Source organism: Marmota marmota, unplaced genomic scaffold, assembly GCF_001458135.2.
Source record: "Marmota marmota marmota unplaced genomic scaffold, marMar, whole genome shotgun sequence".
Taxonomy (NCBI): domain Eukaryota; kingdom Metazoa; phylum Chordata; class Mammalia; order Rodentia; family Sciuridae; genus Marmota; species Marmota marmota.
Genome location: NW_026000240.1, coordinates 2,622,064 through 2,638,283, shown reverse-complemented (window position 1 = coordinate 2,638,283; position 16,220 = coordinate 2,622,064). Strand labels below are relative to the sequence as shown.

The window sequence follows — 16,220 nt, the reverse complement described above, 5'->3', positions numbered from 1 at the left end:
CAGAGCCAGTGACGGGCGTTGAAGCACGGGAGGCGGGGTCAGGGCGTGCCCAACCGCCACCGGGTCCTAGGTTCCGAGGGATCAAAGCGCGAGGGCCGGCTAGGTCCACCATGCGAAGTGGTGGGGGGAAGACTGAGGACCCAGGTGTGGAGGAGGCCGGCTAGCTGCACAGTCTGTGAGAACCAGCTCCTCGAACTGGTGACTTGGCAAGAGAGCAGCGAGCGCAGCGCAACACGGGCCTTGTCCTGAAGAGCGGCATTGTGCTTCGCTCGATAGCGAAGGTGAGCCTTGAGAGAATTGAGCCCAACACAGGACCATCGATTAGCATAAAGATACACTGGACGCAAGAGGGAAATATTTTCTCTGTACACATTTTCCCCCTAATATTTTGGAGGTTTTATATCCACTCCCACACCCCTTCACATCTTGGATACTAGCTGTGACTAGGGAATTTAACAAGCTCCTTTCCCTTTCATGCCGAAGGAGTAAAGACACCCGAGGAGGAAATCTCACCCCACTTGGCACCTCTGGGACACACCAGAGGTAATCTACGTGAGTGGCCAGCAGGGGGACCTTGCTGCCTAACACATTGTGGTCGTTCAGAGACCCTGAGATTGTGGTATCAACTCGCTTTGTATTATTAGACTTTTACACTTTGTAAAGAGCCTAATATGTCCCAGGCAGCTTTGCAAATTCTTAACTGAGGCATACTGACGAAACTGCTCAAGGCACACAGTTGGACACTGCCAACCCAGATAGAAACTCATTACTTAAATATTCTAAGAAACGATGAAATACCAAGAGTTCTGAAGTAAACACGTACAGGTATTTGGAAGAGGTGAAGACAAAGGGCATGGGCAGATGCATACATAAATTGATCTCTGCCACTTTATTACCACGTGCCATTACTTCTGCAAGTGTGAACATCAGACCTCTGAAACAGGTCTGGCAACAAATTCAATACATAATACTCACACAGCAGAATTACCACAGCTGAGTAATCATTTGATCCTCCCAACTCCCTGAGATAGAGGGATTTACTAGCAAGGAAACAGATTTAGAGAAGTACCCAATGTAGTTGAAAAGTAATGCAGGCAAGATCTCATCACAAGTCCTACTGTTTCCAAAGCCCAAGCTTAACTTAAGCCAATTTCCTTGAAAAACAGTAATTCAAGCTCTGGGTTGTGTATATTTTATCAGCAGTGAGGAGAACAAGCTCTGGAGTGGACAATGCAGTCTGGAACTCCACTACACCAAGCTGTCAGACTTTAGGTAAGTTAGTGAATCACTCTGAACCACATTTAAATCCAAATATACAGTGGGGCTAATATCTACACCTTATAGAGTTATGAAAGACAAAGAAAAATCAGAACAGTCCCCAACGCTTAGTATATAATAAATCATACTAGGGACATAAAACTCATTTTTTAAAAAGTCTCTATCCATCATCTACAATAGCTTGGCTACAATAGCTTTTCTGGGGTATTTATAAATACTAACCCCCAATTCTCTTAATAATTGAGTCTCTAAATTATGGAAGAACTTATTCTGGAATTGTGCCTTTTAGTCCACCACCTACACTATCAATAAGTTTTGGGTATAGGTAGGGAACCAAAGGCACAACTCCATAATTTTATCTACCTCTATCACTTATGCTAGAATTTATACAAGCTTTATTTTTCAGATATTTATAACATCACCACTCCTGGAATTTATAGAAATAACAAGACCACTTAAATTTTACCTGGGAAGTCAAGAGAATACTCAAAGAGCCTATTTTTATTTTCCATGGTGTAGCTCATGAAAGCTCCTTTCCATTTCAGTTCTTTGCCCATAAAGAAAAATCAATGTTGTGACTTCCTAAATTGTGCCTTCCTATATTGCTAACTGGAAACGACAACAACAGGTTCAAGGTAGCCACTCGGTAGGGTATTCAAAAGATTCATGTACCTGCTACCTTACCAATCAGTAGCACGTGAGGATACAGCATTGAAAAGACAAAAATCTCTGCCCTTTTACAGCATATCTTCTAGAGAAAATAGGACAAATAAGAAAAAAATATGTCAATATGTGCCGCTTTCTTAACTTACATACAGGATATATCTGGGTATATCATAACAGGGTCAGTAGACAAAACCCTCCACGTATGTATGTCAAAATACACTCTACTGCCATACATATCTAAAAAGAACAAATAAAGATGAAAAAAAAGAAGAAGAAAGAAAAAATCTGGTAAACCCCAAATCCAGTTCTAACTTTGACTTGGGTCAATCTGATTTCTAACCAGAGATTAGGCAAGTGGCTTTTCCTGTTGTGTAATCTCCACATCCTTAGATCTGAGAAGATTATCCAACCTCTCCTTCCACTTCAGACTTGGTTTACAGGTCACTCTCTGCAGGAATGGTCTTGAAATCTCCCCATCCAGTGTCTGAGTTAGGTACCATCCTGAAGGACAAGGGCTACCTACTATATATTCAATATATATCCTAGTCCAAGTTTTTCTGCTATAATAAGGAAAGATTCCAAGAAAACAAGAGGTATCATCTACTTTTTTATGATCACAATATCTCCAACAACTCAGGACTCTACCTGTTTAATAAGCCTCAAAATATACCCACCCTGACTCACACCTGTAATCCCAGTGACTCATAAGGCCGAGGCAGGAGGTTTGCAAGTTTAAGGCCAGCCTCAGTAACTTAGCAAGACCCAGTCTCAAAATAAAAAATAAAAAGGACTGGAGATGTGGGTCAGTGGTAAAGCACCTCTGGTTCAACCCCCAGTACAAAAAAAAAAAAAAGTTATGTGTATATATCCACCCATTTTATATATATATATCAACAAATAATCAAATTATATAAAAATATGTATCCACCCCTAAGATATATATGCATAATGTGTGCATATACACACACACACACACACACATACATCCACCCATCAAACCAGCATTTTCACTTCAAGGAATTCATCCTAAGGAAATAATTAAGAATGTACTAAAATATTTAGCCACAAGAGTATAGCAAAATTAGAATAAAATGTGATCATCAATGAAATGGCTAAACTAAAACACTGTTATTTAAAATGCTATATTCAACAAACTACATGTGGAAATTTAAAAAAAAAAAATTGAGCTAGGCACAGTGGTGCATGCCTGTAATCCCAGCAGCTCACAAGGCTGAGGCAGGAGGATCGAAAGGTCAAAGCCAGCCTCAGCAAAAAAGCAAGGCACTACAGTGAGACTCTGTCTCTAAATAAAATACAAAATGGGGCTAAGGATGTGGCTCAGTGGCCTAGTACCCCTGAGTTCAATCCCTGGTACCCCCCCAAAAAAAAAAAATTGAGAGAAGCCCTACAGATTTAAAGACTCAAGATATATTAGCCAACTGTGAAGTATAGAACTTATGTGTGTTCTATCATCTGCCCTGTTGAAATCAAAAGTTACTAGCCACATTGGGAGATACTCAGCTCTTAAAACATGATACTATGACTGAGAAACTTAACACTGTCTAATTTTAAATAATTAAAATAGCCACATGTGGCTAGTGGGTTCCATTTTGGACAGCACAGGTAGATGATAGAATTATGGATGATCATCTTCATTACTTGATATTTAAATACTTTTCTACAAATAAAATTGTTTTCTCAAAAAATAGGCTGTTTTGCTTTTGTTTAAAATATTCACTATCAGTATGTGTTTTCTTCACAGGATTCTTCTGAAAATAAAGCTGAATAAAGCAAGATACATGTAAAATTGCATGTGTCTATTTTCAATTAATTTTTAAAAGGAAAGGCAAAAGCAGGCAATTCACTTCATTCTGTTTACAGCTTTCCTTCAATCCTAATTCATACAGAAACATGTTGTTTGTTTATTTACTAAAAGGATGGAGTGAGAATGCATTGCCTAAATTAGGAAAGAAAATCCTTCTGTGGTTTCTAGCCAACAAATTAGGAAGCATAACAGCTCTGTGATCAGAAAGAAGAAAATACTTTAAAATGGATTTCTTCACTGAAATAATTGGCAAATAGCATGGATCAAGTTGAAAGGGTTAAAAAGCATACAGTACCCTAAATATAACAGATATGTTTAGAGTGTAGTTCTCAAGAAAGCATTAAAAAACTATGCCAGAGGTGAGATTTTTATTGACTTACTATTGTAATTTTTCAGCATACAAAGTACTTAATCAAGTATATTTACAATTCTTACATAATGTACATTTTAGAATAACTATAAAGAAAATGTACTTTGCTCCATTTACAATAACAAACTACAGCAAAACTACATTCATGAATTAGATACAAATCCTCTACATAGTAATAAACAGTAAATGGGAGTGTTGGTTATACATTCTTTAAAATAAACCTTTTCACAGGTAACAAGAAATATTACATGTAATAAGTTTTTATGGCTGGAATGATCCAAGAATGTCACAAAGCACAAGTAAACACTTGTAGAAAAGTAGCTCATCATTTCCAAAAATTAACCTTTAGCCTTTGTGTAACATGGTGCCAACAATCTTTATAATGTAGCAAGCTTTCCCTGTTTAACACACAAAATAGGGACAGGGGATTTGAGGAAAACATAGAAAATGAGACAGTGAAAACAACCACGCAGAGAAAATGGTATGTAATCAAATACTGCCTTGTCCTCACATTCCATTTTAAGTGGATGAATTTACATAAACAGAAAAACCAGCTTTATATGTGTCAGTATTTAAACTGAAACCAAGCCTCTTTTAGTTACCTTTCATTTTAAAGCATCAAGGAATTCATAAGTGGTGAATTAAAATTAACTTTTATTAATGTTTTGCCTTCATTAATGTTTTTATTACAAAAACGTGGACTGTCCTGCAATCTGATATCTTCAAACCCCAATCTATTCCTTCAAACTTTGTATCAAGGTTCTCCAGAATTATTTGAAGCATTTGTTATCAAACAGGAAAGCTGGCAGTCATTATCAGATTTTGCTGCTTTACAGCGATTTCAAATAATTTCATGATACAAATAAAGCACCTCTGACTTGTAATTAGTCAGATGTGGGTTATGATGTCAGCTCTGCCACCAACTAGCAAACCAAGTGACCACTCTGTAAAACAAGAGGCGCAAACTAGGATTAAAAAGCAGACAATGCTGAAGCTCTTAAGATTTCAGAAGTCCCTACTGTGAAAATCAGGTGAAATAAAGAAATGTCCAAGTAACATTAAAAATAGTAAAACACACACAAAGAGATGTTTTTATATTTTCACCTTACTTTACCCATTCATTTTATTTTTTGAGGAGCCCTGAATCCAAAAAGGATAGTGACTACTAGTCCAGTGCTCTTTTCACCATATCATGCAGCTCTGAAGTCATTCTAGACATTCGAGTCTATAAAAAAATATCATTTTCCAGCTCTTGTCCATGATCAAAAGTGCCATCAAACAGAGGAGTTAATTTGACAATATAGAGTGATTTGGGAATGTCTGATTATTCAAAATTGGTAGTAAATTTAGTCTTAAATACAATTTGGTTCATTGTAACCACACTTAACACATGTAAAATTAAATTTTTAAAATTTATTTAAAATTTCTGATAATGCTAACATTATCAGAAACTGTGAAGGTCTAATTTTTTATACCAAAATGCATTTGTAAAAAATTAAATTGAACATAATAAATTAAGTCTGTTTGGAAATGTAAACACCAAAGTTCATTAAAATCTACAGTGAAGACCAGTAATAATTAGACACAGTGTAATACAACAAATTCTAGGAAATTTCTGAATTTCTAAGGAGTGTATAAAAAAATAGTTTTGAAAACTTTAGAAGTCTGACACATGTAAAATGAAGCTTTGCAAATAACTGCTCAATTACCTTTAGTCTAGCTCTAAAATTAAATTGTACTTTATAAACTCTGCACAATTGGTGCTATTCTTAATTTGATATTAATCCATTCTTAAGTTAATGAGCTAATGATAATAAGCTAACAATAATTATAAAGAATCAGAAACTAATACCAGCAGATAAGAAGCCCAAGAGTATTAACATTTTTTATACTATAATTTCTCATAATACACTGAATAGTTCATAGCATAACAAAATTCAGATTTGTTATATACTATATAAAATCTAATGGTAGACACAGCAAATAATACCTAAGAGTCAACCTACCTTGAAACTATTAATTTAATTTAAAGCCTTGCTGTTTACTCCATTATTATGCCAAATTTAGTACAGAGGGAGTCTCATCGCCCTCAAAAAAACTAAGCCGCAGAAATGTATTTTAGTATTGCCAGTCTCCCTGCAATATCAAAGATTTAGCTTTCTCTGAAGATATTCAAAACCATGAACATCTTCAGTACACTTCAAATGCATCTCTAACCATTAAATATAAGTAGAAACTAATTACTGCCACAATAACAACTCATGACTCCAGGTAAAGGAGGTAATGGGTCACAAGGAATTGCCCTCACAGCCACAGAGGTTCCAGGGGTGATCTCAAGCACCAGTGGCTGCAGACAAAGGGAACCAGCAGACAGTGTCCTCAGCCAAAGGTCAGGAGCTTTAGGAATGAAGTCTAGAATTCAAAGAGCAGACTCGGCAAAGGAAAAGTGAGGCTTTCTTTTCTCCATCTTCCTTTCTGTTTAACACATCTCTTCCTTGAGCTTTTAAGACAATTAATTTCAAAGGTTGCTCTAATAAAATGCTACAAATAAGACTTGCCTTTAGATAAAGTACTTGTAAAACCAGATGATATGGAACTCTGAGGTTAAATGAAAGATTTAATGTTTCTGCTATGTTGTAATTAAAACACAATGATTTGGAAATTAGCATTTCCTCAGGAGTAACTCAAAAATATATTTCAATCCTTATTTAGTATATAGTGACAATTACTAATGAGCATTACATATTTGCAATTTGGCAAAATTATGAAATCTCTTTCTGTGATGTGAATTTTTTCAATATAATTCCTGCCTAGATACATTCTGATGTGATGTTTAATCAATTTATAAGACTCTTATGAATGGAAAATGTAAAAAAAAAAATCTATATAATTAAATATAATTTCTCTCTTATAAGTTTAAAACCCTTTTATTTAGAAACTGAGTTTCAATAATAATACTAATGTATAATTTCTCAAAAATTAGGCTTAATTGTTGACAATGTTGGTAAGGAAACATAAGGTAAATTATTCTATACTGTTAATAAGACATGTTAATCAAAGATGGAATCAAACAAATTTGTAGCATATGAATGGTAAGCTAGTATATTCACAACATTTTGGCATTCAAGGGCCTATGATTGACGTGACCAAACTCTCATGATATAATTTAAAAGAATGTATACTGTTTACAGTACACAGGATAGATGTAGGGAAAAAAATTAAAAATTCACTACTATATATTTTAATATAAATTGAGGAAAAATGGCCTTTTTTTCTCCTTTATACAAAGAAATTTTTCTTTCACCAGAAACAACAGCAAAAATGTATCTTAAAAGGACAAATTTCAGCCAGACTCAGGGGCACACACCTATAATCCCAGCAACTCCAGAGGCTGAGGAAAGAGGATCACAAGCTCAAAGTCAGCCTCAGCAAAAAGCGAGGCACTAAATGACTCAGTGAGATCCTGTCTCTAAGTAAAATACAAAATAGGGCTAGGGATGTGGCTCAGTGGCCAAGTGCCTCTGCGTTCAATCCTTGATACCCAAAAGAAAAAAAAAGGTGGGGGACAAATTTCAACCATAAAAAAAGCCCTACATCATTTTATAAATTGACTTTTCCTTTTAAAGTTATCTTTTGATGAAAGCATAATTTTGCAACAATCAAGTAACCTTTGAAACAGTTTTATTACATTGATAAATTTGTCAAGGTCTTAAGACATCACCCAACAATGAAGAGCTGTAACTTTTCAGCAGGAGGGAGAGTTGAAAAAAATAGTAAGAGCTTCTTTGCCTCAGACGATGGAATAAATCTAAATGACTAAACTATGGTCTACTTGTACAGGCATTACAGATGTTAAAATACTGGACAATAACCCATCACCTAAGAACCACAGTGGCATTTAAGAAGCCTATACTCTAGTTCTGGTAACTAAACCATATGATGTATGAATGGTAACTAGGCTACCAAACCCACCCACTCACCCACACTCATACCTAATTCTGAACCACCAAAAATCATCAGGGAATCTCAAGACAAGGCATATTCTTGAGGCAGGCAGGATAATTGGCTCCACTTGATGCAGACATGCTTGACTGAATAATCCTGGGCATGATGCATGGGGAAAAAAACATATATATGTATGTATGTATGTATCTATCTATCTCAATGCTACCACCAATTGACCAAAAAAAAAAAAAAAAAAAAGATTTTTTTTCCTAACATCTTAGCATCTTGTAACCTAGAGATGACCTAAACCTAAATTAAACTTTTATCTATAAAAAAAAATAGCCCTTTCACCAGGCTTTTTTTCTTAATAAAGGAGGTCCTAAAGTAGATTCTTCTCCCAACTATGAGAGATCTATGTTTTAATTTGTAAAAATATGAATGAATGGTAATTTTTTTCCAAACCATTCAATATCTACCAAAATTAGGAAGAATTAAAGCAGTAAAAAGTTGTGAGTTTTTAGCTGTACATATTAGAAAGTTGCCAGATTTTGTATTTTTCTCCTTATTAAAAAAATTCAGAATTTCTGTGAATCTTGCTGGAAACGATTGAGTTTCTCTGGATTATTGGATGCCATTTGTGAAAAATCACGAAAAATGTCCTGGTAAGTTTCATCACCTGCATGAAAGTAAAATAAGAACACTTTTAAAATTTGCACAAGTATTAATAAGACAATATTCATTTTTATGACTAATAACTATAATTCATTAAAAAATTGTTCAGGTGAGCATTTTGGGGAGAAGAAAAAAGGCCAACTAAAACAATGCCAGGAAAGTATATAATGAAAGGAAAAAAAACTATACCTGAAACAAGCACCTCAGATGCAGCCAGAGGAAAGCTCAAAGTTAGAAAAGAGCATAGATGCAAGTGTTTTAAAGCAATGTAAAGAAACACATTTATTAACACATGAGAAATAAAGATCATTCTAATGAAGAAATAAATATTTCCTTTGGTAAAGGCCAAAAGAAATGATCAAAACCAAATATTAATGTTTCTGATGGATGCAAGTTATTAACAAGACAAACTGATAATCAGGTGGGGGGGGAAGCTTCCTATTATCTTTTAATTAGAATAAATTTAAAGTAAATTTACATGTAATTCTTCACTCAAACTTCAATGCTTAACCTGATACATCTAATCCACTACTTACTAAGCTTATAATAAGCCTAGAAAAGAACTATATAATCATAGTTTCACATTGTCTGAAGTTTTTTGTTCACTGTGGGTCATATAAGCAAGAATGCTATGACAAAAATGAGAATGAATACTAAAGACATCTGTTAAATTAAAGAAATAAGTGTATGAGTATTCAAATATTCTTGTAGAAATAGAAATTATAAATACTGACATTACAGAACTATAGACACATACAAATTAATCCCTCAGATGAAGGATGTTTTCAAGATAAAACATTCATCAAGAATGCTTCTTGCAAAACATTAGCCTTAGACAGATACATGGCATAATTGTTCTCAGGATTTTGAGCATAAAATATTGTTTTAGATGATTAGTTCTGCAACAGGATTTTGTAATCATTCCCATAAGATAACTTGCATCCATCTTATAACACATTGCTACAGTTATTAATAGTGCTATTAATTTTTGTCAATTTTAAAATTCGAGATTGGTGAAGCAATAGATGTCACACCAAAAGCTAGAGAATTAGAAAAATGTTGGGGAAAGAGGATAAAGAGCTAGTAAAAAGACCTAATGACATAACCCAGAATTTTCAATAAAAAAATTTAATACTTTTAATATTTAGTTCCTTTCAATATTTAGTCTGTGTAAAAAGAAATTTAATAAAATCTATATATAGTTTTTATTTAACCCTGGAAATTTAATCATAATTTGAAACAATCAGTTAAACCTAATCAATCTACTTTAAAAAGAAAATGGGTGAGGAGACAAGATAATTGTAATGGGTTGGCTGAGAGTAACATGGAACCCATGTTATTGTTAATAAAAACTAAAGGTTGATATATTGGAACTGGTAAAACAATCCAATTACACACTTGATTACTTAAAAATTTACTTCCACATTAAAAGACAAACTACAATCTATTCCCATTCTTAACCATTCTAAAAGATATAAACTGAGAAGAGAGCAACTTTAAATAGCAATTAACAAATCATACAAAATATTTCAAAATTTTTCCTATTTTTAGATGTTGAATTAAAATATGTAAAATATTTATTGTAAACATTATAAATATTTTTAAAATACTATTTAAACTAGATAGTCTAGAATTTTACTTTCCAAGAAAGTGTAAAGTGCAGATTATAATACAAAAATACCACACTGATTTTACCATTCAACACCAGAAGTAACTTAAAAGGCACACATTATACATTCAAGAAATAGGAAGAAGACCTAGCAGATGCTAATGCCAAATAGTTTACAAATAGCACCAGATGAGCAATCTTAAGTATTACAACAGTACAATGGCAATATATGGCTTCTACAATTAGCAATGCATATTTTGTATAACAAGCTGTAAGTTTTTTTTACAGTTTTCTAGTTTTGATTTTAAATCATCTAGTACCTATTACACAAGTACATTTTAGTAGAACCATTGTACCATGCAAAACAAATTATAAGACCTTTCATTCACTGAATTAAATGATTCCTTGAAGAAAAATGTTGGTGCTATATTATTAATCATTGGTTTCACTGACTGAATACGTTTAAAAGAGTTAATACAATACAAAAGAAGGTTCCATTTTCACACACAAAAAATTTGCTAACATTTAGTTTCTAACAAAACATTAATTAATGCACTGTTAATATACTATCTTTCTTAGACCTCAAAATGTGTTGTCAAAAGCAAATGTTACAAGAACAAGTGACTAAGATATTTAATATAGCTAACACAAATTGAACTTCAGTGTGATTATTCAAAGTTTAAACATAATTTTAAGTACTTGGAATTTTTCCCAAGGCAAATATAATTTGTATACACTAGAACATATAAACAAAACTCAGAATATCCTGCCCTGGAATGTTCCCAGAAGTATGTTTGATAATTTATTACAAATGATGAGCAACCGATCACCCAATATTTGTAATGCTAAGCTAAGAATATTCTTTAAATTACTTACCCACATTTTTTTTTCCTTTCAGACAATTAGCTTTTCTATGTCTGGACCGGCAGGTCTGAGTTTTTCTAATGTAGACTCATGTGTTTCCACTGACAGTTTAAATCCATTTTTAATTTTTGGTATTCAAAATATCCATCACAACAGCAGTTATGATGATTCAAGACACCAGGACTTTCTCATAATATGAACTCCCTCAAAAGGACAGCAGCATGTGGAGACCCACCCCCATGATCCTGTCTTTTCTGGGCTAGCAACAGTTTTCTGCAACTGATTTGATCAGTGGTTCCCAAACTCTGCTGGCTAGTACTCTTATAACCAACAGTTGTTCCCTAAAGCAGTGACTCTCAACTGGCTAAGAACTTGCCAACAATCAAGAGGAGTCACAGGGCCAGAAACTGGGAACCACCAAACTGATTTCCAACAACAGAAAGCTGGGTATGCCATATCCCTCACCTCCTCAGGCCTCCTAAGAGTTCTGGAGACTGCTAAAGAACAAATTCTCCCTTCAGTAACAGAGCGCTTTTAACAGTGCCCTGCAAAAGTAGGGAGTCCCAGGTCCTCAGGCTTGTAAATAAAAAGTTCACAAATGGGATTTCCTAGAAATAGGTCCATGATTGCCAAACATTGTATCTGAGTCTTTTAAATGGCAGAAATCTTCATTATCAAAACTGAAAATTCCTGTACCTGTAGTTTATATTACTAAGACAATCCAAAAAAAAGAAAAAGAAAAAGGAATCCAAATAAAGCAATCAACCAGTCTCTTTAGAAAAAAAAAATTATAGTGATAAGAACAAGAAAACCAAAGAGCTGATGCTAGAGCCAAATATCTCTCTCTACAACTAATAATGGAAAAGAAAAGTTACCAGAGAGCAACTGCTGTGCCATTTCACTATGTCACCTGTATAAGCATAATTTTTTTTTCTGCTTTAAATAATAGGCCTTGCAAATGTGTTAAAAAATCTCAGTATTGTCGAGATGATCCTCAATCCAAAAAAAGTCTCATTTTATTCTGATTCACACTATTTCCAGAATAAAAGTTATAACTTTTATACTATTCACACTATTTCCAGAATCATGACCTATTTTTTAACTTCTAAAATTTGGGAACAATAGAAAAGCTTGTTTTAAAATCAGCCTTTTTTTTCAAATTTTCATTAAAATAAATTGGAAAAAATAATTTTTTTACTGATGAAGGGAAGTTAACATACTTATATATAAATTTATACATAAGGGACAGTGAAAGAGATATTAGAATGCTCCCAAATGATGGAAATAGCCACCCAAGCTATTTGGGTAGAACTAGAAATAGTAACAAGAACTTGAAGGTTCTGTCTTTTCAAGCTTACAACTCCAGAGAAGAGTCATCCACTGACCTTCTGACTAATCAATTGGGAAAACTTCATCAGCAAACACCTTAAGGAAAGAGCAACTGACCAAACATTAAAGTTTAAAATTTCAGGAAAAAAAAATTGTTTAACTTAAAATCTTGAAGTTCACTGTTATCTCACAAATATCAGATCATATCCTTTGATTAATTTTTATTTTAAAGTGCTTAAACACAAAGGCCTCAAAAATGGCCTATTAATACTATCACTTAAGTATATCTGTTACAAAATTATAACTTATTTAAAGTCCAACATTCAAGTTTAAAACAAATGGGTGAAATCCAGAATTAACACTAGAGCTTCACCCAAATCAGCATTCTTACATCTTGGAATATCATGAGCAAATAGTACATATGATCCATAGGATTAGAGTTGGGCGCCCTAGATTACAAGTATCTAGCTGAAATGCCTCTATTCTCAAAGTCCTTACTTATTCCCCATTAAATCAGGCCAAAAATAAGCAATAAACAGACAGTCCTCTGAGAAAAGAATGGCCCACTGATACATTATATATGGATCTAGTTAAAATAAAGCAAATGGATGAAGCTAGTACAGAAATCTTAAAACACTTCTTCAACAGAAAGAAGAAATGATATTACCAGGTCACTTTAAAAATGAAGTTAACCAATATTCATATTTTTAAAAATAAAAAATATACTAATTATAAACTGAACATTCTAAAGTATTTTAGTCATAAATTCATGAATTTTTTTACTAATATGTATATGAATTTGAAACTAAAGATTCAATAAATATTCTTTTCTTTGTGAAGAACGTCTAATCAGCACGTGTTCATAAAAGAGGAATATGATCAGCAACGCCCTCCTTTCCATGACATCTCAACTTTGCTGAAAATTACTCAGAACAAAGAGTTGAAATTTCTCTAATGTCTACTTTGTCATTGGGTTTACAAAATGCTGTTCTAAAAACTTCCACTTATCCAACAGATATTTTACAATTACTTGGGGCAAAGCTAAAGATATAAATGAGACCTTATTTTTCAACATTTTAAATAACTCCACTCCCATTATAGACTTTTAACCTACTGGTACATTGTTACTTTAAATCTTCAACTCATCTTTATATTGGAATAGAAAACTTTTTGATAAACCTTTCCTTGTTATTTTCCATACTGATATTTTGTATGCAGACGTATGGTGATTTGTTGTTTTTCTTTTTTTTTCCCTGAACACAATGTATAGAAATTCCCTGAATAACAAAAAGAAAGTAACTTTGTTATATTCACTGAAAAAAAAAAATTCCAAAAAGAAATCAACTAATTTGCTGCTGTAAGTATATAGAAAGTATTTTCATCATTCCATTCAGGTCACTGGAATGTATGTGGAAGACATCTGTACAGCAGATGAGGAAGTCAGCAGCCAAAGTGAAACACAGCAAATGTGCACTGTAATAGAAATAGCTGTGGATTCTCAAGGGGCTAGGATCAGCCTCCCAAGAATTCAGAAGGTACAGATATAGCTAACAACTCAAAATTTACAAGTAGGTTATAAAAATTCTATAGTATCACATTAAAGAACTATGAACTATGAATCTTCCAATTGTAAACTGATAAATTCCTGAATGCATTTCTTATACTGCATTTCAGTATGGTTATTAGTGGAATATTGACCTGGCTGTCCATAAAGTCCTTCTGATTCCCGCATTTCTTCGTTCATTCTTGCTAAACGTAACCTGAAATTAAATAAAATAATCTTTTAGATGAAGGTATGTGTGAATCATATAAGCAGGTAATATGTGTGCTGATGTAATTTTTTCCCCTTTACCAATATTTGCCAGTAAGACAAACTGGCTTTTTAGTTTATAAGACCCAGTTATCTCAGATACAATATCTCCAGACTTCAGAGAATTCCTGGCTTCTCCAACAAACTATCAAATTATAACTGCCAACTGTTGAAATTATTCTTCTAGAGTATGTAAGCAATGTTTACTCTGAAGTGAGGTAGTTTACAATGTATAAATAGCACATTACCTCTAAATACTGGGAACATATTTTTTGACATCCAAAAACTGTAATAAATGACTATAGGTTACGAAAATTCTTCCAAGATTACCATATTGGCTTTACATTCTTTGGGAGTTATTCTTCCTGACAGAAGACATATAGCATTGGATGAAGAGGACAAGTATCCCCCCCCACCTCCGGGCTTTTTTTAAACTAACTTTAAACAACATTTTAAAATAGTAAAATTTTCTCTTGGGTACCTTTCTTTTCCTTTGTATTCCTCGCCTGGCCTTCTGGGCCACCATCTACTGCTTTCCCAGATCTCTATCACTCTAGGAACTACAGCATCTGACGTGTGCTTTGCCTGTCGTCAAAGTTCCACAATTCCCTTCCTTTCCTCTCTCAACCACTGCAGGAATTAATGATAGCTTCATAAATCTTCCTTTAATATGTAGATTTTTAGAGAGGGAAGAGTATTTTGTTTTGTTTTGTTTTGTTTGTGGTGCTGGGGACCGAACTCAGGACTGGCCTTGTGCATGCTAGGCAAGCACTCTACCAACTGAGCTATATTCCCAACCCCTGGGAACTTTTTTTTATAGGAATTTTTTTTTATAGGAATTGCCTGGGAAGCTACATCCAGAGTTTCCCCATGCTGTTTCAATCTTTTCTTTTTAGTAACTATTTTTTTTCCTACTCTAAATCTAGAATGGCATCATAATAGGTCTACATTTTCCTACAGTAGTTTCTACAATAGCAATAACTCCTCCAGTGGGAAAAGTGTGCTCTGCTGTTTTGTTTTCTAATTTGGCAATTGTTAGGGAGAGTGACATAAGGCAAGCCAGGAATCCTCATTGGGAGCTTGGGAGCTCAGGAGCTCAAGGCAGTCATGGGAGTCAGTAGTGTGAAAGGGCTTCTACTCTAATGAGAGGGGAAACACCAATTTAGAGCTTCATGTAGTCCAGAGTAGAGTGAGTAAGTGACTTAATATAAAATATACTTCTGCTATCCATATAGCAATGAAGAATAGGTGACAATCACATTTCCAGATTCCAAGTATAACAAACTATTTTGAACTAATATATAAATCAAATTAAAACCTCAAAATTCTTTTTTTAAGTATTTATTTTTTAGTTATAGGTGGATGCAATGTCTTTATTTTTATGTGGTGCTGAGGATCAAACCCAGTGCCTCACGCATGTTAGGCGAGCGCTCTACCTCTGAGCCACAACCTCAGCCCTAAAACCTCAAAATTCTTTAATAGATCACATTAAATTTTATTCAAATCCTCAAAAACATGTATTTTTATCTTAAAAATCAATCAAGTGTTTACGTAAATAATTTTTGGAGGAGGAGAGAAAAGGGACACTGGGAATTGAATCTAGGTATGCTTTACCACTGAGCTACATCCCCAGCCCTTTTTGTTTTTTATTTTAAGATGGGCCCTTATTAAATTGCTTAGGGCCTCGCTAAGTGCCAAGGCTGGCCTTGAACTTGTGATTCTCCTGCCCCAGCTTCTCAAATTGTTGGGATTACAAGTCTGTACCACCATGCCCAACTCATGTAAATAATTGTGTGTGTTTTTTAATTTGTTCTAATTAGTTATACATGACAACAGAATGCATTTCGGTTCA

General features: G+C 34.0%; 1 protein-coding gene across 10 annotated transcripts in view; it reads right to left on the bottom strand.

Moving 5' to 3' along the window:
- Positions 1-4,129: 4,129 nt before the first annotated feature.
- Acap2 (ArfGAP with coiled-coil, ankyrin repeat and PH domains 2) overlaps positions 4,130-16,220 on the bottom strand; it is an 87,223-nt gene continuing 75,132 nt past the window's right edge. For 8 of the 10 annotated variants that reach the window (XM_048794612.1, XM_048794608.1, XM_048794613.1 and 5 more), the window contains 2 exons: positions 14,257-14,318; positions 4,130-8,760 (listed from right to left, as the gene is read on the bottom strand). In XM_048794612.1, the coding sequence (XP_048650569.1) occupies positions 8,660-8,760; positions 14,257-14,318 (163 nt within the window). In that variant the 3' untranslated portion in view covers positions 4,130-8,659. Of the gene's footprint in view, positions 8,761-8,945; positions 14,319-16,220 lie in introns of all 10 variants that reach the window. The other 2 variants (XR_007344196.1, XR_007344197.1) reach the window with 1 other exon arrangement.